General features: G+C 46.1%; 1 protein-coding gene across 6 annotated transcripts in view; it reads right to left on the minus strand.

Moving 5' to 3' along the window:
* LOC110366940 (microtubule-associated tumor suppressor 1 homolog) overlaps positions 1–26,154 on the minus strand; it is a 51,517-nt gene that overhangs the window by 15,651 nt on the left and 9,712 nt on the right. For 2 of the 6 annotated variants that reach the window (XM_036137638.1, XM_036137637.1), the window contains exons 2-9: positions 24,098–24,623; positions 23,627–24,067; positions 23,220–23,558; positions 21,461–21,620; positions 20,946–20,950; positions 14,844–15,048; positions 12,630–12,824; positions 12,307–12,441 (exon numbers count right to left, since the gene is read on the minus strand). In XM_036137638.1, coding sequence (XP_035993531.1) covers positions 12,307–12,441; positions 12,630–12,824; positions 14,844–15,048; positions 20,946–20,950; positions 21,461–21,620; positions 23,220–23,558; positions 23,627–24,067; positions 24,098–24,412 — 1,795 coding nt within the window. In that variant the 5' untranslated portion in view covers positions 24,413–24,623. The remainder of the gene's footprint in view (positions 1–12,306; positions 12,442–12,629; positions 12,825–14,843; positions 15,049–20,945; positions 20,951–21,460; positions 21,621–23,219; positions 23,559–23,626; positions 24,068–24,097; positions 24,624–26,154) is intronic. The other 4 variants (XM_036137641.1, XM_036137640.1, XM_036137642.1 and 1 more) reach the window with 4 other exon arrangements.

The raw sequence follows: 26,154 nt of genomic DNA on the forward strand, positions 1-26,154 counted from the left end.
TCTTTAGGAGCCGATAAGCGGACGGAATGAGGGCGGGATCAGGGTTTTTGCTCTTGATGGACTCTGAATGTGTTTCTCCCAGAAAGGTGTGATGCGGAGCGTTTGCTGGTCAGTACCTGGAGCCGGCCAGGCTGAAAGGCAGCGCTGCTGAGCCCAGACTGCAGGAGAAACCAGACAGTTAGCATGCAGCGCTACAGAGACGGGACGCTTCCTGCTGCGGGACGACAGGCTGCTGCCAGAAAACATGGCCGACACACAGAACCCTGGGAGCCCGACCCACAGAACCCTGTGAGGCCCACAGAACCCTGCGAGGCCGACCCACAGAACCCTGTCAGGCCCACAGAACCCTGTGAGGCCCACAGAACCCTGTGAGGCCCACAGAACCCTGTGAGGCCGACACACAGAACCCTGTGAGGCCGACACACAGAACCCTGTCAGGCCCACAGAACCCTGTGAGGACGGCCATCACAGTGACACGTCCTGCTGCTCTGGGCGCAGCAGCCTTAATCAGGCCAGAATCAGGTAATTTAGGCTCTGCTGGTCTAGATCTGCAGGAGAACAGCCTCCACTGCAAAAAGGCAACTGAAGGTAAAATTTTCTTGAATTTTTTGGGTATTTTTCCTTGATTTGAGCAGCTAAATAAGACTATTTGCCAATTGCACTTAAAACAAGAACAATTCATTGCCATCATCTGATTTCAAGTGCAGAATATTTAGTTATCTTAGTTTAGGGGTAACAATACTAATATCATTGGCAAATTCTCTTATTTAGCTGCTTAAATCAAGGGAAAATATTCTCATTTCAAGAAGATTTAACTTTCAGTTCCCCGTTTGCAGCGTGAGAAGATCTGAGTCCTCCCTGGTCGTCTGTCAGATGATGAAACCTTCTGACTGTGAGACGCTGGTAAACAAGCTTCCTGATGTAGCAGGTCAGTTCGCAGCAGCCTCACGGTCCCTCAGGAGGAATGTCTCCCGTTTGCTGAACTTCAGGAAAAACCAGAGGAGGAGGAAGAGGAGCAGGAGGAGGAGGAAGAGGAGGAGGAGGAGGAGGACTGAAGCAAACTAAAGCATCAGATAAACCTTCAGCTTTAAACACTATGACTGACATCATTTTCCCTTCGCCGCTGCTTCAGCCTCTTTTTGCACCGGGACGTCCTAAAGTCTCCGTGGAGGACACGCTTCATCCGCATCGCATCACCTGACCTTCGTCTTCAGAACCGCTGAGGTCCGGCAGCAGAGCCAGAGTTCTGCTTATCAAGGCGTCAGAGCGGCGCCGGGCCTTAATTAGATTACAGCGTGTTGTTAGTCCTCCTTTAATAAGCTCCATCACTGACACACCGTCTCACTAATCCTCCAGTTAGGAACCAAAGGCCCGGCGCTTTGCTGCGCGGCCACGTGGTGCCGACAGATTAAACGGACCCACTCTGGGCCAGATTACTGCAGGATTATTCTGGCTCTGTGTTTACAGGAACGTCACAGACGGCCTTCATCTGCTGCAGCCGGTGCCACAAACCCAACGTTGGTCCATCAGAACCTCGCTGAGTTTAATTATTTCTGCTAATATAATCATTTATTAGGCGGTTCTGTTCAGTTTGGTGGGAAATGATTAAATACGGCCACAAACATGCAGAAAGTTAAACGCTGAGGTCCAAACTCCACGTCAGCAGCAGGACATGAAGAATCAATCAGAACCGCTTTGGTTCTGCACCCGTTTGTCAGGGCGACCGCGGTGACCGGCTTTTCCTGCACGCATGTTACCATGGTAACGAGAACCCTGTGTCCGTTTGGCATCCAAGCGGTTGCCTAGCAACAGCATCCTTTCCGTCCTGCTCTTGAGTCCTGATGACAGGAAGCAGCTGAACTGACAGGACAGCCCAGAAGAAATGGACCCAAAACCTATTTGTAGAAATGTTGTGAGACTATCGCATAAAAACAGAGGAAAAAACACTGAAGCTAATATTTTTAATTACTTGTAAACTAAAAAAAAGCTAAATTCTTTAGTATTCTTTATAAAAGCCCTCACTGGAGAAACTAAATTATCTATTTCCTGTGTACTCATTTTATTGTTATTGTTGTACGTGTTTGTGGTCTGTCACACGATGAAAGGGACAATAAAAATGACCCATTCATGGTTTAATATTTGCATTCAGAACAAAAGAGATCCCGACGTTCACATCATGAAACGTTGCATTTCTGAAACGTGCTGAAAGTTTTGGCCTGTGTGAAAAAAAGCTTTAAACCTTCAGTGATGCTAAAATATGCAGCTCCTTCACTCAGTAACGATTTCCACACTGAAGAGAGTTCTGGAGCTGCTGACCGGCCGTCATCGACTCACCAGGCTGAACGTTTTATTTCTCTGCTGCGTTCCTGCAGTTAAAGACATTTTATTTTCTCTGATAACTGAGATCGTCTGACAGAATTTATCTTTATGGCCTGAAGCTTTAACTGATGAAGGGAAAACCAGAAAAGCTCAGATATGAACAACCTGCAGAAACTGTGAGGTCCTGCAGACCTTTATGGCTTTAACGGGTCATTTTAAACTGTTACAGATTAAAAACCATCTGTAACAACACAACTTATTTTATTATTAAACCAAATCCATCCAGTAGAGTAGCTAATTCTATCTATTTATAACGAAAGCAGACCTCAACCATCGCACCAGTCTGCAGAAAATTACTACAGAACAGAAACACTTTGGGTGATATTTATCTGTCATTTAAATAAATTGTTGCTTTTTTCATTTAAAAAGGAAAATCTCAAATTAAAAGGAGAAGACACTGAAACCGGTTAAAGCAGAGGTTAAACCTTAGGGACCTGCCATCGTTTTAGGAAGGTTATTTTAAAAACTAATTCAGAAATTACCGTCTTAAATATATCTGTAATATACAATATTTAGTGTAAAAATCTAAAACAGTAATTATATGAGTGTTAAACATGTGAAGCAGCAGATTTAGACAGGATGTAAAAAACACAGATTGTGACTCAAATAAAAGCTCATCTCTGCACAGAGAACATCTCCACCTAATTTCAGGATTAGAACCCAGCGGCTCCAAATCTGCGCGCCGCTGCAGCAGATTAAAGTCGCACGCTCGGCCCGCTCCGCTGCACCGCTGCTGCCAGAGGACTGCAGCCCGGCGTAACCCAGATTCCAGGCAGCAGAGGGGAAATGGGTCTGTGGGGCGGGGAACACGTGCCACTGAGCGCAGATGGACGAGCGTCACGCTGCAGGAGGACCGTCTGCACCACAGAACCGCATGTGGGCCAGAAATCACGGAGCAGCGGTCCAAACTCTGGAGAGGGCTGGCTGCCCGGTGGAAAACGGCTTTTTAATCCGGATAATACGTTCAAGATGGAGGAATTAATGAGGAATTTAGGCAGAACGCACAAAAAACAGCTTCAAGCCTCTGAGCCCGCCTGGTGGTGCCCAGACTCACAGGTCCAAACCCGGGTCCAGGTCCCAGAGCCGGTCCTATTAGACCCAGATGACGGTTAGAGGAGAAACGTCCAAACGTTCTGCACCGTGGACCAGAACCGCCAAGAAGAAGAAAAAAGGTTTATCTGAATAAAAGAAACTAACTTTGTTAAAGCAGAGAACATTCTGCATCAACCTCTGTTTTAACGTTCAGCACCGACCCAGTTAGACTTAAAGGTCCAATCCATCAGATACACTGACATCTGCAGGCTGAAACGTAAAATTAAACGCCTGAACCGCCGTCATGGACCGTAAACCCTGTGATACCACAGAACCACCGGGTTAACCCCAACATGCACGCCAACACCGTCTCTGCTGACCTGAACTCACCGCTCCACCGTAGAAACGCCAACGCCATACCGGCGTGGTGCAGCCACTGCTGCCCTCTGCTGGCTGCAGATTAAACCATTCATGCATCCAATAGTTGTCCATGTTGTGGAGGCATCAGCATCTGCTACGTTCTCCAGACCTTTAGCTCTGGAGGCATCAGCTATCTTCTCTGGTCTGGTGGAGCAGCAGCTGATCTGCAGCTGAGAGGAAGCGGCTGATAAACTCATCAGGAGGAGCGGTTCTGTTCTGGGACGTCCTCTGGACCCAGAGCAGGAGACAGGAGGACTGGAGGAGAACCACTGAGGGACAAAGTCTCCCTCCATGCATGGAGCTGCTGCAGAGCTGCTTCAGGGACAGACTGCTGCATCCCAGATGCTCTAAGCAGCGTTTCCACAGGTCCTTCCTCCCAGCTGCTGCCGGACTAAATTATCTCTGCTGTTCCCAACAGAATCAACTGTTTACATCACGCTGATGGTTCTGATCCGATTATGAATCCTTTACACAGTAAACATGCACACGCCTCAGCTGCTTTAAGATGCTGCTGCACCTTCATGCACGTTGCATATTATCTCATTGTTCAGTAAATAGGCTGGAGTTTTTATCTTTAACTTTTTAGAGTTGGAAGCATCTATTGATCTACTTACTGATAATGTACAGGACTGTCTCAGAAAATTAGAATATTGTGATAAAGTTCTTTATTTTCTGTAATGCAATAAAAAAAACATGAAATGTCATACATTCTGGATTCATTACAAATCAACTGAAATATCGCAAGCCTTTTATTGTTTTAATATCGCTGATTATGGCGTACAGCTGAAGAAAACTCAAAAATCCTATCTCAAAATATTAGAATATTTCCTCAGACCAAGTAAAAAAAAAAATTATAACAGCAAAACAAAATCAAACATTTGAAAATGTGCATTAATGCACTCAGTACTTGGTTGGGAATCGTTTTGCACAGATTAGTGCATGAATGCGGCGTGGCATGGAGGCAATCAGCCTGTGGCATTGCTGAGGTGTTATGGATGCCCAGGATGCTTCAATAGCGGCCTTTAGCTCATTTGCATTGTTGGCTCTGGTGTCTTTCAGCTTCTTCTTCACAATAGCCCACAAATTCTCTATGGGGTTCAGGTCAGGGGAATTGGCAGGCCAATCAAGGACAGTAATGCCATGGTCAGTACACCAGTTACTGGGAGAATCTGATGTCGTCTCTTAACCACTACCATACTTGTGATTTAGTTTACTGAACCAAGCTGAGTGTTTTTCAAGGCTCAGGAAACCCTGCAGTGTTTCCAGTTAATTAGACGATTCAAGTGATTAGTTGAATAGCCTACTAGTATACTTTTTCACCATATTCTAATATTTTGAGATAGGATATTTGGGTTTCTTCAGCTGTAAGCCATAATCAGCGATATTAAAACAATAAAAGGCTTGCGATATTTCAGTTGATTTGTAATGAATCCAGAATATATGACATTTCATGTTTTTTAATTGCATTACACAAAATAAAAAAACTTTATCACAATATTCTAATTTTCTGAGACAGTCCTGTATTGATCTACGTGGGGTTCAAGTGTGCTGGCCGACAACAAAGCTGTGCTTGAAAACACACAAAGAAATTATCTGAGGCCATTTCCACACATGAAACACGTCTCTACACCTTAGAGGTTCCATTAATAAAAGAAAAAGTAAAGTTGACCTGCGAGTTGCTCCGTTTATGCAGATCAGAACATCAGCGGCACTGATCAGAAGCATTTCTGTTCAAAACATCGTTAGCGATGCATCAATAATAAGCTGCAGTCTGATTGGTCAGTGTCCAGCTGATTATGATAGTATCCAACCAGAGTAGCTCTTCATTATTAAAGGCTCCAACGCTGCATGCTGTAAAAATGTTTATTTGGTCTCTAAAGAGGTCATTCACTCAAAGTTTAGAGCAGAAAACTCCTGAAAATGGCCCCAAACTGCTAAATACACCTCAGCCTCGGTCAGGAAGAAGAACCGCCTTTCACTGATTTCTGCAGCTGCCATGTTTGTTTTAATCTTTATGACAAATTTAGAATAAACTGATGAACCCAGTGACAGCTGAATGGAAATAACCTGCTTAAAGTTGCAAACAATTCAATTTCTTCACGTTTCTGCATTTCAGGAGGTTAACACAGAGACGCAGCGTCTTAGAGGACAGAACGCGTCCTGAATAATCCAGAGGCCGGCCGCGTCCTCGCCTGTTTCCAGCTCATGTTTCTGTTCAGCACTGAAAGCAGCCGGCGGCCATGTTTATTCATCACGCCGCCGCAGAGGCACTCGTGCAGAAAGCCTCCACGCACACATCCACGCTGGTTTGTTAATACAGCTGACAGCCGTCTCTAAAGGGAAGAGACGTGCAATACTGGAAACAGAGAGAGGCAACAATGGCTGCCGAGGCCTCGCAGAGGAGGAGGAGGAGGAGGAGGAGGAGGAGGAGGAGGTGAGGAAGGGTTACGTTTAAGATCTCAGGACTAAAACTAAAAAAAGGTCAAAAAACGTAAATTAAAGGAAAATTAACCACCAGGGACCAGAGGAGGAAGAGGATGGTTGATTCATGATGAAGATGAGATGCATCAGGGACTTCCTGGACGCGTCCTGATGAACGAGACGTTAAAGGTTTTCAAATTTATCAGATCAACTCAGTTTGAGGCGTTGGGTGTGGCAGTTTGAGCCCCGCCCAGCCATGATGGATGCTTTGTATCTGGCTGTGAGTGGAACCACGAGGGGGGACAAACTGGGACAAAATGGGACAACATGGGACAGATTGGGATAATCTGAGACAACCTGGGACAAACGGGACAATTTGAGCCAAACTGGGACAATATGGGACAGATTGGGATAATCTGAGACAATTGGGACAAACAGACAAAACTGAGACAACCTTGGACAAAATGGGACAAACTGGGAAAAAGAGACAAAATGGGACAAACTTGGATAACTGGGACACTGGGAGAAATTGGGACAAACTGGAGTTTCAGAGTAAAGAAATGTCTCAGGAATGTGACGAATGCTGTAGATCAGGTAGAGAGATGGAGGAGCTGAGATGGTTGGACGATGGAGGGAATGACGGAGAGGACGGGTCCAGACCTGCGTGGAACACCACCGTGTTTTTCCTGCATCCCGGCAGCAGCTGAAGGTTTCGGAAGAGTCCCTTAGCCGTCAGCTTCACGTGGAAGTTGGACAGCGAGAGTCTGGGAGACCATAACATCGCTGCTCCTGCAGGTCTTCAGACCGAATCAAGCTGAGGATTTTAGCCTGGATGACGTTCTGAGAGCGCCTCAGAAGATTAAAAAGTCCTTCAGCCAATAACGCTGGCTGGAAACAAAGATCTGAACAGGCAGTCAGTGGATCTGCGCCACGTGGATCCAAAAGCTGAATCTTGAGTTTTAAAGGCAGATTTTTTTTCCCGCTCAGATTCAGAGATTCATCAAGGAATTAAAACGCAAAGAGGAAAGAGGAGATTGTGTTAATCCTTCAGCTGCTCTGCATCAAATCCACAGAAAAACAGGAAAATCCAAACGTACGAGCAGCTCGTTTCTGTCGCACAACCCACAGGAGAAGAAAATGGCGCCAAAAATAGTCTGTTTCCTCTGCGTTCAGGTGGCGTAACATCAGCGGAGACGAGAGAGAGCGAGGGAGAGAGAGAGAGAGAGAGAGAGAGCGATGGAGGACAACAGGGCGAGGTATTAGAGTGTGAGAACGGAGAGAGGAGAGGAAATCCTCTCTGCCAGCGACGATTAGTATTCCATCTGCACGGTCAGATACAAAAACAGCAGCGTCTTCCTCTGCTGAACACCGGCGTTTGGTCCCTCGTTCACACAAAGACACCTCCTCCTCCTCCTCCTCCTCCTCCTCCTCCTCCTCCTCCTCTTCCTCCTCTTCCTCCTCCTCCTCCTCCTCCTCCTCCTCCTCCTCCTCCTCCTCCTCCTCTTCCTCCTCCTCCTCCTCCTCCTCCTCCTCCTCTTCCTCCTCCTCCTCTTCCTCTGCTGCCGAGCAAACAGACCGAGGGGGGGGGGGATGGGAGTAATCTCCCTCCTCCCCGATGCTCCACTCTGCCTCCATTTAAAGAGCTGCAGATAAATCAAACTGATGACAGCAGTACAGAGGAGAACCCAGAGACGCCGCTACAGCTCCACTACTGCAGGACAGAGTGGGAGTAAATCCTGCAGGGACGGACGTGATGATGGACGGTGAAGGAGCTGATGGAGAGACGGACTGATGTTTCAACTGTATACCTATCATCCTCCACCTGTCGGTGCATCACCAGCTTCCTGGTAGAGGTGGCCTGGTGGTCAGAGCAGCTCGCTCTGAGGAAGCTGCAAGTACCCGGTACCATACTGCCGCCCTGGACCCCTGAGCAAGACCCTCAGGCCAAGATAGCTGACCGGGCGCCACCTAGTGTTGGCAGCCCACTGGGTTAAACGCTGAAAACTAAGTTTGATGGAAGGTCCAGTTGCAATGACAGGATTTCTTCTTCTTGTCCTGCATTAGAACCATCAGCACCGGCGCCCCCCAGGGCTGAGTCCTCGGCCCTCTCCTCTTCTCTCTCACACCTGTCTCCTCCCTGCAGCTGCTCATCTGACCCAAACACAGAGCTGCTGCTGGAAGTCTTAAAGTCTGCCAACATGTGGAGAAAAGCTAGAAGGAAACATGAGGCCGTCTTTGTGGACGAGACAAACACAAAAACGTTGTTGGGACGAACTTTCCCAGGCAGACAGACAAGAAAAGCTACATGCCAAGCAGAGCTACATGCTAAGAAAAGGTACATGCTAAAAAGAGCTACATGCTAAGCAGAGCTACATGCTAAGCAGAGCTACATGCTAAGAAAAGCTACATGCTAAGCAGAGCTACATGCCAAGAAAAGGTACATGCTAAAAAGAGCTACATGCTAAGCAGAGCTACATGCTAAGCAGAGCTACATGCTAAGAAAAGCTACATGCTGAGCAGAGTTACATGCTAAGTAGAGCTACATGCTGAGAAAAGCTACATGCTAAGCAGAGCTACATGCTGAGCAGAGCTACATGCTAAGCAGAGCTACATGCTGAGCAGAGCTACATGCTAAGCAGAGCTACATGCTGAGCAGAGCTACATGCTAAGCTAACGCCGTGCTATTTGAGAGCAACACATAAAGGTCTGTAAAGCTCCTGGAGGACATGAGCTAATGCTAGCTGCTATAACTTCCGGTTCCTAGGAACCAGCTTCTCTCTGGACCTGAGCCGGTCCTCACACACAGACCCGGTTCTGAAGAAGGCCCACCAGAGACTGGACCTCCTGCAGCAACTCAAGAAGTCCAGCCTTCCCCAGGAGCTGCTGGTCATCTGCTCCACCACCATCATCCAGTCTGTGTTCCTCCATCACTGGGGGGTTCAGATCAGCCACAGAACAGGACCGGTCCAAACCGCATCGACCAATCAGGGCTGCAGAGGGAATCATCAGGGCGGACCTTCCCTCCATCCAGGACACTGCACGCTGCACCCAGATCCAGACCAGGCTGATTGGTACCGATCCAGTCATGTGTTCCTCTTCATCAAGCCATGTATACCAGACAAACATTTATCTAAAATATTTCTGAAGTCAACTTCCTTGTTTGTTTGCAGGTTTTGAAGGCACATCCCACCGGCAGAAGATCCTGGTACAGAACCAGAACTCACTGAAGGCCTCGGATCAGAGCCCACAACTCTGTGCATCACGCTTTACTTTTTAATGTAGGCAACTCCTTAGGGTCACTCAGGACGAGCTGGAGTGTCATAGGAGCGTTTCTGGGTTTCCCTCCAGATGTGTATGACTTTAATGGTTTAATTTCAGATACAAAAGCTGCAAAGTGGTGCAACAACTCTGGTCTTGGTAGAAAAAAGGCCCATAAGAAGTCCTGTTAGCAGCGTCTAAACATGTAGAAGAATAAGCTCTGATCACACCAGACCATAATCAGCTAACCTCACATTCCCTGCTGCAAACCAGCGCCCCCAGCTGGCTGCAGGAGGCAAATACACCACAAAGTTTTATAAACTCTTACTGCATTGATGCATGTTTTTAGTTCGTTTCCAGCTTAATAAATGTGCAGTGAAATAAACGAGAAAAAGAGATGAAAAGAAAAAGATGGATAATAAACCCTGAGCTTTGTGCTTCACGCCGTCAATAAATTCAACATCAATGGAGACAAAGAGCTCCAGAAAGCCACAGCGAGCCTTTAAAGTCCATTCTGCAAACCGCTGTCAGAGCTCGGCGGGTCCAATCAGAACCATGTGTGCCGTCAAGAGGGTGACAGCGAGTCTGCGAGCCGGGGCCCCCGCAGGCCCAAACGGGACCGCCGGGCCCCGCCAGAGAGGGTAGCAGGCAGGCGGCCCGGCCCAGAGGAGAACACCCGGACCGGGGAGGAGGCTGCAACCTCAGGCCCTGAATTATATTATTTATTATAAATTATAATATTTATTTAAAATATTTAACGGTTCTGTCCATCAGCTGTCAGTCCAGTAATTAACCGGGTCAAATTGGGCTTTCCTGGTTGCAACCCGCGGAAATATTGCTGAGATCCAAATGCGGTTCAGTTAAGATTCAAAGAAGGTGTTAAGCTGCATTATTACAGAGAAACAGGAGGATGATGACCAGTCTGCTGGTTTTATGCTGCAAAGCTGCTCAGTCACAGCCACTCTGGACCAGAACCGATCCAGATTAACATAATTAATACAGATTAGCCCAAAACTTTATTAGACAACAGACTTCAGACTTTTAGAGACAATGTTTTCCATTTTCTCTCCCATATTTCACAATTATGAAAAAAATTTATCCAACAGATTTTCTACAGTTCTCATTCAACATTTAGCTAAAAAAACAAAAACTTTCTTTGCAGTTTAACACAATAATTCAAGTTGGCTTGAGTTTCTAAGCCAACTATAATTATAATCCATTTAAAAACAACTCAACTGACACCAAATGCTGGACGGACGTCATCTAGAATAATTAAAACATACAAGGCGACCCATAAAAGCTGTTCTGAAGGACCCAGACTGCCGCGGGGCAACAGGTCCCTGCCACTGAGTTACATCATGTTCTGGGCTCAGCTTCTCACCAGAACAAACATGAGAAACATTTAAAAAGAGTTTTTCACCTTTCATCCCACTACGTTCTATACAACAGTAAAACATCATCTTCATTATTTCTATCCTTATTTCTGCGTTATTGGGACAATAAGATTCTTTACAAGAACTCAATCAACCCCAACTAGACCATAATTGTACTAAATCGGTTCTGGTCGTGATGGGACACGTCCTTCTGTAGTTGGACCACCCGGTTCTGCGTCCCCACCACAAACACCACAGCAGCATCTCTGTGGATCCAAATCCAGATGTGGACACCAAAATATTCTGCTGCACCTTCTGGACCAGAACCAGTCAGGCTCGGATCCAATACCAGTTTTAAAGGATTCTCTACCAAATGTGGGTCGGGGTGAGAAAGTGACCCAGTAGTCGGCTCTCTGAGCGGAACCACGACCCAGCACTGCTGCAGAACTTCTCACTTTACATTTCAAACCTTTCCCGCTCAGATCTTCAGGCAGAGATGCCGGTTTCTGTCTCATCAAAACTTTCACGTCACGTTTTTTATTGCCTTCCTTTCACATTTAAATCATCCGGTTGTTGTCGATATAAAGCAGAACTGCAACACTTTGGTGTTCTGATCTAAACTGCGTCTGACAGCAACTCGTTTTGGTGCCGTCTCTTTAAATCTAAAGGATGCGCTGCACACCCCATTCGGCCATCTTTGCAGTCTGGTTGCTGGATTCATTATCCATTACACCGTCCACTTTCAGCTTTGGCCTTTGTACCACATGAAATCTGTCAGTAAGAACAACGGTGATCATATTTAAGGCGCACCATCAATTTTTGAGAAGATTTAAGGATTTAACGTGCGCCTTATAGTACGAGGAATACGGTAAGATGGGAGTCCATGACCCTGTTTAGCGGCTCTGCAGCAAATACTATGATGTGCTTGTTTTTAAAAAAAAAAAAAACTCAACTAAAATCTAAATATATCGACGCGTCTCCAGCAGAAACTACATTCACCTTTCTGCTCTCCCAGAGACTCCAAGGACACAACATGGATTTAAGGGCAAAAAAAGTGGATTTAGCAGGATATGCCCCTTTAATGCTGGAATTCATGTCTTATTTACGGGTTTATAAAACTTTGTTTTTAATTAGAATAAAACCTATTGATGCTGCCAGGCTGAGCCAGGCAGTGACTGACTGGTTGGTCTTTATATTCGCTCATAGATGGTTTATAGATGTAGTTCATGGCAGGATGAAAATGCTCACAGTTAACTCCCAGTATTAGAGCTGTTCAGGCAGTAAATATTAATAATTCTGAATCTGAGAACAAAGAGCAAAGTTCTAAACATTAAATGTTTATTCAGAGCCTGAAATCCAGCAGTGAACTGCAGCTTTTCTTTCTGGCTGAGAACCGGAGGAACCCGGTCAGGTAGCAGCTCACCTGAGCCGTTCAGTCGACCGGGCCGGGCCGAGCCGCTCCTCTGCAGCCTGGTGGGAGTCGGCCTGGCCAACGGTTGGCCAGCAGGCGCCCTGGTGCCGTTCTGGTTCTGGTTGGTGCCGACTCGGACCTTCAGACCTGTGGATGGAACGCAGGAGACGTCAAAGACCGTCTCTTCTCTCTGCACAGCCGGGACTTTTAGAGACCCAGAAAACCCGGAGGTTCAGAACCTCCAGCCCCCTGCAGAGACGGCCCGGTCCGCTGCCGATCAGAACCGCTTTAAAAGATGACTGAAGCAGCTGGTGCGACCCAACGAGGATCTTCACCTGGAGTAGACGTCCTGGCCTGCAGAACCGGCGCCCTGCTCCTCCCGCCAGCAGCCGCGGCGCTGCTGCAGTGGGCGGGGCCGGAGATGCCGGAGGCGGGCGGCTCTGTGGGGCTCTGGCTGCCTGAAGGTGGAGCTCCTCTGCGGGTCGACTCGTCGGGCCTGGACCCGGTGGGAGACGGAGCTCCAGGAGAGGCTGGAGGAGAAGAATGAACGCTTTAGGGTTAAAACGTTTGATTTATTCAGCAGAACAAAGTTTCCCTGCAGGTCAACCGGCATCTTCTTCCAGTCGTTGTTAAAAAAAAGATAAGATAGTCTTTATTGATCTCACAATGGAGAAATTCACTAAATTCTGGATAACAGAATAAAAGACGGATTATTTGCTGCATGTTTCAGAAATCATGAACAGAACCGTGGCGTCGGCTTCAGAACCAGCAGATCGTTTTAGATCCATTTCAAACCAAGAAGTTTCACTTCAGTAGAAGTTTTGATTTTAAATCTCCAGGATGTTTGAATTCGGAATAAAGTTTTTCAGACATCCGGCTGCAGAGCTGAAACAAGTTATCAACACGTCTGATCACATTTCCACACAACGCCGTCTCTCCTCTCCACCTGGACGGAGGGATGTTGCGTCTGAGGTGGATAATCCATCTTGAAGTGAAATCTCACCACAGAACCAGAACCAGAACCAGAACCCTACATGAACAAACACCATCTGACTGAGAGCAGTTAATCACTGATGAACGGCTTCGTCCGTCCACCTGTGCGTAGGTGTTCCAACACCTACACTGCTCTGTCACCATGGAAACTAGCCGCCTCATACGGTTTCTATGACAACCCAATCCCACCATCAGGGATGTGTGAAGAGAGCTCTCGTCCAGATGATGCATATAAACTCAGCTAAACTAAATAAAACATGTCCATCACCCTGTTAGCAGGACGGGGCTCAGAGCCCACCTCACCTCACATGTACACATTCATTCCCACAAAAAACAAAAACACTCATTTCATCATCATAAGTGAGACTTTTCACTCCAAAATCTAAATGCCTTGTTTCATATTTTTGTGCTGGGATCAGATTTCACTTCTTGTCAATATCCTTCTAAAAAAATTATCTTTCCTTTCTAAATCAGCATAAAAAAAACTTGCTAGATCAGACCTGGAAGCACATTAAGGACAAGCTATTTCTTAGCATACCTTAGCTTAGCCCTTTTTAGGTTATTTTAGCTTTGTCTTAGTCTACTATTTAGCTATAGTTAGTTTAGCTGGCCTTAGCTTATCTTAGCTCACCCTTATCTTAGCCCTTAGCTCCCCCTTAGCTTATCTTAGCTTACCATAGCTCATCATTAGCTCACCCTTAGCTTAGCCCTTAGCTTAGCCCTTAGCTTACCATAGCTCATCATTAGCTCGCCCTTAGCTTAGCCCTTAGCTTCCCTTTAGCTTATCTTAGCTTACCATAGCTCATCATTAGCTCACCCTTCCTTTTTACTCATCTTAACTCAAGTTTATCTTCAGGAAGCGTATTGACATGATTATTCTTTTTTGCCTTTTCTTCTGTGTGTGAAATGATTTTGTAAACATTTGACTCATACCTGAATTAGGCACATATTTTTGTTTCTAAATATCAGTCAGTTCTTTTTTCAAGAGACACTTGGCAAATCTAAGTTTGGTTAGTTTAGCCTGTCGTGCCTTATTTTGTCCTACCTTAATTTCTAAATTACCTTAGCTTATCTTACTTTACCTACCTCTGGTGATTTATAGATGAATTTATCTAGATTAAATCAACCATAACTTTAGTCATCTTGGATTATTCTAATAATTGTTGTGATTGTACACTTATATATGCCTTTAATCAGTTGGTGGATATAAAAGAACTCGATATATAAACTATAAACTACTGCTCATATTTTCCTGTAAAAAGTTGTAAATTAGGAACAAAACTGAAACAATGGTCAGTTAAAGAGAGAAGCATCTTCCTCCAGCTGATCATCTGCTGTGCACCAAGTTTCCAACATATTTCTTTTGGAATCACCTTGTTGGAGCTAAAATCTTCTATCATCTGTGGGATTTTTCAGACATGGAAACACAGTGCATGTATGCGACAGGCCGACAGATCCACAACTTGTTCTCAGCAGCTGATGGTGTTTTAAATGGAGACAGAAACAGGGAGTCCAGAGGAGGACAGGAAGTAAAGAGGGAAACCGTTGATCCTCACCTTTGCCGTTGGCTGCATTGTTCTCGTTGCTCCCCAGCGATGAGCAGCTCAGGCTGGCTGCTACGCCTTTAACAGGAAGCTTGGAGGCGGGGGGTGTGGGTTGTCGCCCTGCTGACCCTGATGCAGGCTGCTGATTGGACGTCGGTTTGGGAACGGACGCAGTGGGACTGTGGGCGATTGCCGATGCTCGAGGTTTGGGAATACCTGGGAAGCAAAGAAAACGAGCCGACTTTACGAAAAACAGCAACAAACTGGTGCAAACAAGTCTGCCATCATCTGAAGCTTCAGCAGCAGCATCGCTGTATGAAGACGCTGCAGCTAAAGTTTCAGATATTACAACAGATTAACTTTCTAATTCATTAATGGATGGATTTAATGTCCATTTAATGTTTCCGTGACGTTTTTATGTTCCCAGTCCTGCTGAGGACATGAAGACTCTCAGGTGGTCGAGTGTTCTTCCTGTAGACGCGTCTTAAAGTGTCCTTCATCGCTGCGGTTCTATCAGCCGCTGGTGAGGTGGGGGGGTCTGAGATCAGCTTCCCACACATTCCTCTAAATCCTTCAATCGTTTAATCATATTTGACTCTGTAGAAATGGAAATATCCCAAAATCATCCCAGTTTATTCTGAGAAACTGTTTTTATTCAGTTTACATTCGTTAAAGTCGAGCTTCTCTGAACATCTCAGAACTTTCTGGGGAAAACCTGGTCTGATCCGGAGAGACGGCATCCATCCTACTTTGGAGGGTGCTGCTCTTCTTTCTAGAAATCTGGCCGGATTTATTAGTTCTCCTAAATGCTGACAACCCAGGGTCCAGACCAGGAAGCAGAGCTGTAGTTTAACACACCTCTCTGCAGCTTCTGTACTGTTACCCACCCATTACCCTATTGAGACAGTGTCTTTCCCACGACCAAAACTTAACAGATCAAAAACTGATCTAAAAGGAACAAATCATAAAAACCTAATAAAAATCAATATGGTTCACCTTGAACCTAAAAATAAAATAATAAAATGTGGTCTATTAAATATAAGGTCTCTCCCTCCAAAGACTTTGTTAGTTAATGAATTGATTTCTGATAATCAGATTGATTTGTTTTGTCTCACAGAAACCTGGCTACAAGAGGACTACGTTAGTATAAATGAGTCAACCCCCTCCAGTTATTCAAATTTCCACATTCCCAGATCTGTGGGAAGAGGAGGAGGAGTGGCAACTATCTTTCAGTCTGATTTATTAATTAGTCCCAGGCCAACTAATAATTACAGTTCTTTTGAACATTTAACCCTCAGTTTCCCTCATCCAAACTGCAAAGCAATAAAACCTCTTCTGTTTGTTGTTTTGTATCGTCCACCAGGCCCTTACACTCAGTTTTTGGATGAGTTGTCAGATTTCTTATCTGATTTGGTGTTAAATACTGATAAGGTTATTATAGTGGGTGATTTTAACATCCATGTTGACACTGAATGTGATAACCTTAGTGTAGCCTTTAAAACTATCCTAGATTCAATTGGTTTTGCTCAAAATGTGCATGAACCGACGCACTCTTGGCTCCATACTTTAGACCATGTTCTGACATATGGCATTGATTGTGAAGAATTAACAGTATTCTCTCACAACCCTGTCCTGTCTGATCATTTTTTAATAACATTTGAGTTTAATCTAACTGAATTCTCCACCCCCAAAAGAGGGTTCCATTATAGTAGATTTTTATCGGATAATGCTGTATCAAAACTTAAAGAGTCTGTCCCCTTCTTAATATCCTCAGTATTGCAGAAATGCCCTGTAGATGGCAGCATTGCTGTTTCTTCCCATTCACAAATCGATACCTTTGCTAACAATGTGACTTCCTCATTGCGTTCTGCATTAGACAATGTAGCTCCCTTGAAAAAGAAGGTGATTATTCACAGGAAGCTGGCTCCATGGTTTAATTCAGAGCTGCGTTCCTTGAAGCACAATGTTAGGAAATTGGAGAGAAAATGGCGCTCTACACACCAAGAGGAATCCTACTTAATCTGGAGGGACAGACTATTGTTGTATAACAAGACCCTCCGCAGAGTTAGAGCAGCATATTTTTCATCATTAATTGAAGAGAATAAAAATAATCCTAGATTTCTCTTTAGTACAGTTGCCAAACTTACCCAGAGCCACAGCTCTGTTGATCCATCCATTCCCTTAGCTCTTAGTAGTAATGATTTTATGGGATTCTTCATAAATAAAATTGATGCCATTAAAAATAAAATAATTGGCATCCTCCCAAACATGATTACCTCATCCTCAGTAAGTGAGGCAGCATTGGAGGAATCCTTAGAACCTGCGCAGTGTTTGAACTGTTTAGAAGCAGTAGAGCTTTCTGAGCTATCTAAAATTTTAGCTTCATCTAAACCTTCTACCTGTATGTTAGACCCAATCCCAACCAAGTTGTTTAAGGACATATTCCCTTTGATCAGTGGTACTATTTTAGACATGATTAATCTATCCTTAGTAAATGGATATGTACCACATGTTTTGAAAGTAGCTGTTATTAAACCTTTACTTAAGAAACCTTCTCTTGATCAAGATGAGTTAGTAAATTACAGACCTATATCTAATCTTCTTTTCTTATCTAAAATTCTTGAGAAAGTAGTTGCTAATCAACTTTGTGAACATTTACAAAGTAATGACCTACTTGAGGAGTTTCAGTCAGGCTTCAGAGCTCATCATAGCACTGAAACAGCTCTGGTGAAGGTCACTAATGATATTCTCATGGCCTCAGATAATGGACTTGTGTCTATACTTGTCCTGTTAGATCTCAGTGCTGCGTTTGATACAGTTGATCACAATATTCTCCTACAAAGACTTGAACATACTGTAGGGATTAAGGGGAAAGCATTAGGCTGGTTTAAATCTTATCTGTCGGACAGATTCCAGTTTGTTCATGTTAATAATAAATCTTCCTCAAACTCTAGGGTCACCTGTGGAGTACCACAGGGTTCAGTCCTTGGACCAATTCTCTTTACTATATATATGCTTCCGATAGGCAAAATTATCAGACAGCATGGGATTAATTTCCACTGTTATGCTGATGATACTCAGCTATATTTATCCATAAATCCTGATGAATCCAATCAATTACTTCGACTGCAGTCATGTCTTGATGACATCAAAAGCTGGATGACTTTAAATTTCCTGCATCTAAATTCTGACAAGACCGAAGTTTTAATCTTTGGGCCAGAGTCCTCAAAAAATAAACTTCTTAACCAATCACTTAATCTGGGTGGCATTAATCTGGCCTCTGGTAATAAAGTAAAAAATCTTGGTGTTATTTTTGACCAAGACATGTCATTTAAATCCCATATTAAACAGGTTTCCAGAGTTTCCTTTTTTCACCTCCGGAATATCGCCAAAATTAGAAACATTCTGTCCAGGAGTGATGCTGAAAAACTAGTCCATGCATTTGTTACTTCAAGGCTGGACTATTGTAATTCTTTACTATCAGGAAGTCCACAAAATGCAGTTCAAAGCCTTCAGCTGATCCAAAATGCTGCAGCAAGAGTTCTGATGAAAATCAACAAGAGGGATCATATTTCTCCAATTTTAGCTTCCCTTCATTGGCTTCCTGTTAAATCAAGAATAGAACTTAAAATTCTTCTTCTAACGTATAAAGCCCTTAATAATCAAGCTCCATCATATATCAGAGCTCTGATTACCCCGTATGTTCCTAACAGAGCACTTCGCTCTCAGACCGCAGGTCTGCTGGTGGTTCCTAGAGTCTCTAAAAGTAGAATGGGAGGCAGATCCTTTAGCTATCAGGCTCCTCTCCTGTGGAACCAACTCCCAGTTTTGGTCCGTGAGGCAGACACCCTGTCTACTTTTAAGACTAGGCTTAAAACTTTTCTTTTTGACAAAAATTATAACTAGTGACTCATGTTACTCTCAGCTACCTTTATAGTTTTACTGCTATAGGCTTAGGTTACTGGAGTATATCAGGATCTAATTTTCTCACTATATTGAGTTCTACTGTTCTTCAATTATGCATTATGTGTTGACATTTCTGCTTTAACTTTCTGTTCTCTCTCTTTTCTCTTCATAGTAGGTACACCTGGTCTGGCGTTCTGTTAACTGTGACATCATCCAGAGAAGACGGCTCACCCACTACTACCATCTAATGTAGAACAGATTACTAGATCAATGTGTGCTTCTGTGCTTTTTTGTTTCTCTTGTTGTGTCTCTGTTCTGTCTTCTGTAACCCCAGTCGGTCGAGGCAGATGACCGTTCATACTGAGCCCGGTTCTGCCGGAGGTTTTTTTTTCCCCGTTAATGGGTGGTTTTTCTTCCCACTGTCGCTTCATGCTTGCTCAGTATGAGGGATTGCAGCAAAGCCATGTACAATGCAGATGACTCTTCCTGTGGCTCTACGGTTCCCCAGGAGTGAATGCTGCTTGTCGGGACTTTGATGCAATCAACTGGTTTCCTTATATAGGACATTTTTGACCAATCTGTATAATCTGACCCAATCTGTATAATATGATTGAACTTGACTTTGTAAAGTGCCTTGAGATGACATGTTTCATGATTTGGCGCTATATAAATAAAATTGAATTGAATTGAAATCTTCCATGGATCCTGGTTTCCGTCCATTTTCTGAATTAAAATACCAACAGAAAACAAAAGAGTTCCTCTGTTCTTTCTCAGCATCCGACTTGTTGAAATGACCAAACTGTGGGTTACATTTCAGAAAGGGAACTAAACTAAGTCAAATGTTTTTTAAAATGGGTGTTTTTGTCCTTGACTTGAGCAGGAAAATAATCTTATCTGCCAGTGGAATGAGTATGTTTACCCCTAAAATAAGATCATTAGATATAATGCACTTGAAATAAGATGGAGATGAATTGTTCCTATTTTAAGTGCAAAAATCTCATTCCTTTGGCAGATAACATTATATTTCTGCTCAAGTCAAAGACAAATAAACTCATTTCATCTTACTTTTTGCAGTGTGAGGCAGCAGTTTATTGTTTTCGGGGAAAAGGCGGATGTTTGGGGCGGTTCTGGCTTCAGAGGGGAGCGGCGTTAAATATAAAGTTAAATTACAGCCGGGAAAGCAACAGGGACAGGATTGTTTCAGAGCCCGCCTGCTTGGTCTGTCTGACGCTCGACACTGAAGGAAATGTGAACGCGTCATTTCTGCAGACTGATTCACGCATTCTTTCCAAAGAGCCTCAGAGCCACAGAGGCCTCCTGTCTCCTGGCCCAGAGCAGGGAGCAGGACACGCTCAGAAAAGACGGCTGTGGAGGGAAAACGTTTAAAAAGGAACGTTTACTGGGTGGGAGTCACATCTGCAGAAATAACCAGCAGAACGTTTAGAGACGGGACGTTTGGTTCTGCAGCAAAAAGGTTTGAGAAATAAGCTCAACAGACACAACAAAGGCAAAAAATAATGAAACTGAAAATACATCAGAGAAAATAAAAGCTCAAAACCAAAGAAGAAGAGCTACAGCGTACCAAGAAACAAAAAAACACTAAAATAAAACTTACTGCAAAGTTCTCACTGCTAGAGCAACAAAGCAGAAACAGACCAGAACCATAAAAGTTCTGATGGGCTGATTGAGGGGATTCTGCTTCAGTAATCCAGAACTTTATCTGGACTTTGGGAACAAACAGAACATTAAACACTGGCAGGTAACCAGAGAAGAGCCGCATGTTGGTTTCAGCGCCGGCAGGAAACATCTGGTTCTGTTTGGGTTCAGAGGAGAGCAGCTGGGTTGGGTTAGTCCGAGTTACCAGAATCACATCTGCCCTCTGCTGACACACAAACAGAACCGTTTAAACTGGACCGGACCGGTAAGAGCAGCAGAACCCAGCAGAACCGCATGTTCCAAACGCGTTCAGATCCAGTTCACAGAGGTCCGGACCCGAGTGAGGGAACCCGACAGGTTCAGCCCAAAGACTTCGGACTTATTTGGACCTTTTGAACTGAAAATGCTGGAAATGTTCCAGAGAAAAGTGGGTCGGTTCTGCAGAGCGGGTCCAGAATCACCAGATCCATAAAGACGTCATGGTGCCGGTTCTGTAAGCCGTCAGGTTTATTTCATTCTGGTGACCCGGTAGTTTAACATCCGGGTCATTTCCTGGTCTGGTAGGAAGTTTAGTCCCAGAAATCATTTTACATTCATGAAAAAAATAAATAAAAATAAAAATCAGAAGACACGAAACCCAAAATATTCAGAATAAAATCCATTAAATGTGATAGAATGTGAAATTATAAAAATTCACATTACTAAAAGGAATTTGGAAAGTAACCAATTAATGAAGCCTTCCTGTTTATTTATAAGTTTATTTAACATCTGCATCATAGACTTATGGTCTATAATGCAGATGTTAAACTTTTTCTCTCATTTAGACAAAAACAGCAGCGGAGCAGCATTTAAGCTGCAGGAAAACGGACCAACAGGCAGAACAGCTCGACCCGGTACCGAGCGGACCGACCCGGTACCGAGCGGACCGACCCGGCTCAGCTGGGAAGAAATGGACCCGGCGAAATGGACCCGGCTGCTCCTCCACCCAGCTGGAGGAGCAGAACCTCGGGTCGGGTCGGGCCGGGATTCAAACCCTCACACACTCACCCGGCTGCATGCGGACTCACCCTGGTTCTGGTTCTGGCCGGCTGGAGGTCGCGGCTCAGAGCCTGTAGGCGGCGCCGGTCTCCTCTCGGTCCTGGCGGGCCGGGCCTCCTGCCGGGCCTCCTGCCGGGCCTCCTGCCGGGCCTCCTGCCGGGCCCCGGGTCCCGGCCTGGAGGAGAGTCTCTGCAGGAAGAGCGGATGTTTAGTGAAGGCGCTCCAGGCCAGCGGCACCGCCGCCTCAGCCATTCCCCGCCGAGGAGAGGCTGAGGAGGAGGAGGAGGAGGAGGACTGGGAGGAAGAAGCTGCTGCTGTGTCCCCCCCCCCCCTATAAACACACAGTCTGCAGCTCTGGCGTCTGAGGCGGTCCAGATGTGGAGGAGTCAGGACTACGATCCCTCCTCTGGACCGGCGCCTCAGATTAGCGCAGCGTCCAGAACCGGCACGCCGCCCCGAGGCTCAGAGCGACGGACGGCGCCGCCTCACGTGCTGCAGATATCTGAGCTACACGCACTGATCCCAGACGTCTGATTGGTCCTCCACATGTTAAGAACATGCAGCTTAAAGCCAAACATCTGGACAGCTGCTGATCAGGACCACGTCCAGCGCTGCTGCTGGGAGGAGAGGAGTCAGGGTTCTGATAGATCCAGAGTTCTGATAGATCCAGGGTTCTGGTAGATCCAGGGTTCTGGTAGATCCAGGGTTCTGGTACCTGAGTGATTCACAGCCCTGAGGCAGGAATGCGCTGAGGCAGGTCTGGAGCTGCTCCTGGCTCCATGGAGCTCAGCCTGAGCACGCCTCCTGCTCCTCTTCCTCATTCAGCCCGGCTCCACGCCTCTGAGGGTTGAAGCCTGATGTTCCCTCAGACCTGCAGGTCCTAGTGCCCCACAGCTGCTGCTGCGCTGGGATGGACCGCCGCGTTAAGCTCCAAGCTCCTGGAAACGTCACCAGGTGAGAACGCTGATGAAGAGGAGCTTCAGGATCTCTGGAGGGTTTCACAATAAAGCTTCCATGAGGTCTGGAAACCAATAATCCAGATAAAAAGATCATAAAGGGACTTCTACTGACATATAGATCCCCATAAACCAGGAGAACAACGTCCAGCAGGTCCAGGCCAGGCTCAGAGCTCTACAGGCCTCAGTTAGAGGAACCATGGTGGAGGAACCATGGTGGAGGAACCATGATGGAGGAACCATGGTGGAGGAACCATGATGGAGGAACCATGGTGGAGGAACCATGGTGGAGGAACCATGGTGGAGGAACCATGGTGGACAGAACCATGATGGAGGAACCATGGTGGAGGAACCATGATGGAGGAACCATGGTGGACAGAACCATGATGGAGGAACCATGATGGAGGAACCATGATGGTGGAACCATGAAGGAACCATGGTGGAGGAACCATGATGGAGGAACCATGAAGGAACCATGGTGGAGGAACCATGAAGGAACCATGGTGGAGGAACCATGATGGAGGAACCATGATGGAACCATGATGAAGGAACCATGGTGGAGGAGATCAGAACCGGCTCCTCAGACCAGCAGTCAGGTCTGGAGATCTGGGCTGGTTCTGCAGCATCAGGACCAGAACACCCAGCGGTCACTGAGTCCATCTGGGCCAGAGAGGTTTGGACCAATCAGGGTCATCAACAGAGCGATGACCACAGCAGCAGATCTCCAGGATGGCCTAGTCAAAGTCCAGATCCACAGTCTGGACTCCTGTGAGCTACGGCGGCTAACGTTCCTCTCCCTGCTGGTCCTCAGGTGTGTTTAGTTTCCACTCACCTTGCTGGCAGCTCCTCGCTTCTCCTCAGCAGGTTCTGCCACAGGTTCTGGGCTCATCAGCTCCTTCTCCCTCGGCGCTGACGGACCTCTTCTGTCCGCAGCATCCAGCAGAACCTGGACCTCCGTCCCAGGAGCCTCCGGGTCTCTGACCACCTGGGGGCCCACAGGGCAGGTAAGCGCTGGCTGAGCCCAGGTGGAGGGCGGCGCCACCTTGTGGTGGGCTTTGGCGCCGGCCCGCCGTCCTCCGCTGGGTCTCAGAACCACGGCCACCTTAACCGGACCTGCTGGAGTCCTCCTCCCGCCGTCAGCGGCTCGCCTCGGCGCCGCCGGCTTCTTCTGCTGAGGAGACGCAGAGTTTCACCAGAGAGACACACCTGGACGACCTGACGGGAAAATCTCACACGTACCTGCGGCGCCGTTTTAGACGGAGACGCGTTCTGTGGTCCGGTTCTGGCTGCGGTTCTGTGAACGTTCTTTGCTTCCAGGCGGGACGTTTGAGCCGCCGGAGCGTCTTCTGGGCCGGTGGAGGACGCCGTCCCGTCCTTCAGGAGGCCGCCGCCTGGACCAGACTCACCTGGACTCACCTGGGCGAGCGTCACACACACGTCTGAGCTCACAGACACAAACACAGCCTCTTCCTCCTCATCATCATCTTCATCATCAGGGATCTCGGTGGTGTCTGAGTCCACGCTGGTCACATCCTGGTAACGGCGTCCGTGGTCGGCATTCAGGGACAGGCTGTCGCTCCAGGTGTCCTGGTGGTGATCGCCGCTGATGGCGTCCAGGTAAACCGAGACCGACACGTCCGCTGGGAACCTTCCTGCCGAAGAATCCTCCTCCTCCTCCTCTTCCTCCTCCTCTTCCTCCTCCTCCTGCTCCTCCTCCTCCTCCTGCGGGGGCCATGTGGACAGCACCACGTCCCCGCTGTCCGTCCCCGGCACCACGGCGGTCACCAGCCTGACCTCCAGGACGTCGTCCTCCAGCGGGGAGTCCGTCCCCCCCCCACTCAGGCTGCTCAGGCTGCGCAGCGACTCCGGGGACGACTCCCCCAGGCAGGAGGAGGCGGAGGAGGAAGAGGAGGAGACGGGGAACGCGTTCCCGTTGTGGTCTCCTGAACGATGAAGAGGGAGCTTCATCCCGCAGCTGCTCGTCTTCCTCACAGAGAAGTTCTCTGGCGGCTTTAAAACGCTCATCTCCAGGTTTGGAACCAAGGAAATCTGGTCGGTAGAACTTTCTACAACTTTGATGCTTTTAATCCTCTAAACTTTCATTTCAGAGGAAGATCCTGGAGTTCTTCCTCATCCTCACATGTTTGCATCCAGCTTCTGGATAAAGTTTCTCTTTAAGGCTTCCTGCAGGCGGGTTCCACGTTCCCCGGAGTCAGCGTGTGAGAACGGCTCCAGGCTGCAGAAACAGAGGCAGAACATGGTTAGGGTTCTCCGATAACATCTGCAGCACCAGAGCGTCCTCACCTGGACGGAAAAACAGAAAACCTGGAGAAAAACTCTAAATAACCTGAAAATAAACCAGTAAAAGTAAAATAAATCAGCTCAGCACCTCCTAGAACTTTAAGCTTTTAAACCAGAGTCGTTTTTCTTATTTAACTGCATATTCTTCCAGCTGAAGAACAACGCCCCCTGCAGGCTGAACGTCTCACTGCAGCTGCTGTTTTAAACTCATTAAATTCCTTAATTTATAACAAACCTGCATTTCCCTTTAGATGCTTTTTAACACTATTACAGACAGAAAGTCCAGAATGCGACCCAGACCTGCTCTTTCAGTCGAGTTTATCCTGCAGTCTGTGAATTTGGGTCAGGAGCTAAAAGAAAGGGAGCAGCTAAATAAAGGCGATCCAGGACAGAACTCCATTATCGGGTAATGACAGCCGGGCCGTAGGCGACCCGTGGAGACGCTGAGGCTCAGCGGCCCGCCAACACGTCCTCACTGCACCAAGAGCTGGTCTGCGTTCAGAACCGTCCCGTATAAAACGTTTAAAGGGCTTAGAACTGATGTAAAACGTTTAAAGAGCTTAGAACTGATGTAAAACGTGAGCGCTGTGACCCGGTGCTCCCTAAAGCTGTAATAACTCCCTCTGACCCGGTTCCTCTGACCCGGTTCCTCTGACCTATGAACAGCTGGAACTGGAGCCGACCTCCTGGGATTCCACTGATTTGGACCAGAACAAGCTTTTGGTTGTTTTTGGGTCGATTTCTATCATTTAGAGCAGGGTGTCCAAACTTTTTGGCACATGGGCCGAAATTCTCAAGTCAAAAGTACTTGAGGGCCAAAAAAAAATGGATAACGATAAAAAAAAAAAAAGAACCCAAAAATAATGTGATTTTTCTTTATTTGCTTTACAAAATATGATAACTTTAATTAAACTAATTATTCAGATTAGTTTGCATGTTAAATCCCTGTAGATCCAAAGTTAAAAACACCTTTGCTTTATTAAAAGATGGTCACCTGTTAGACTCGACTGAAAAACAAAAGACTGAATTATTATTTTTGCTCCAGCCTTATGAGACCAGGATTTGGGTCAATATTTATTTGAAAACATTTGCTGTATTTAGCTACTTTTACTAAATGATTTGGAAAAAACAGCTTTAAATGCACAAAAGTTTGCTTCTGGGTTAAAGTCCTCAGACAGATGTGATCATATTTACTATGAAATTAAATAGAAAGTGTGGTTATTAAAACGTGAATACATTGTGTTTAACCCAACATTTTCAGTTGTAAGATCTTAAGCTGTCTGAAATAATTTTACCCTAATAAAAATAAAACATTTCCATCTCCATTAGCCAAATCTTTCCAGTAGACCACGGACCATGGGCACACAAAATCAGTCCAGGGGCCACAAATGGCCCCCGGACCGCACTTTGGACACGCCTGATTTAGAGGCACAAACACATTAAACTGAAGCTTTTAGCAGCTTGTT

The sequence above is a fragment of the Fundulus heteroclitus genome, chromosome 5 (assembly GCF_011125445.2).
Source record: "Fundulus heteroclitus isolate FHET01 chromosome 5, MU-UCD_Fhet_4.1, whole genome shotgun sequence".
NCBI lineage: Eukaryota > Metazoa > Chordata > Actinopteri > Cyprinodontiformes > Fundulidae > Fundulus > Fundulus heteroclitus.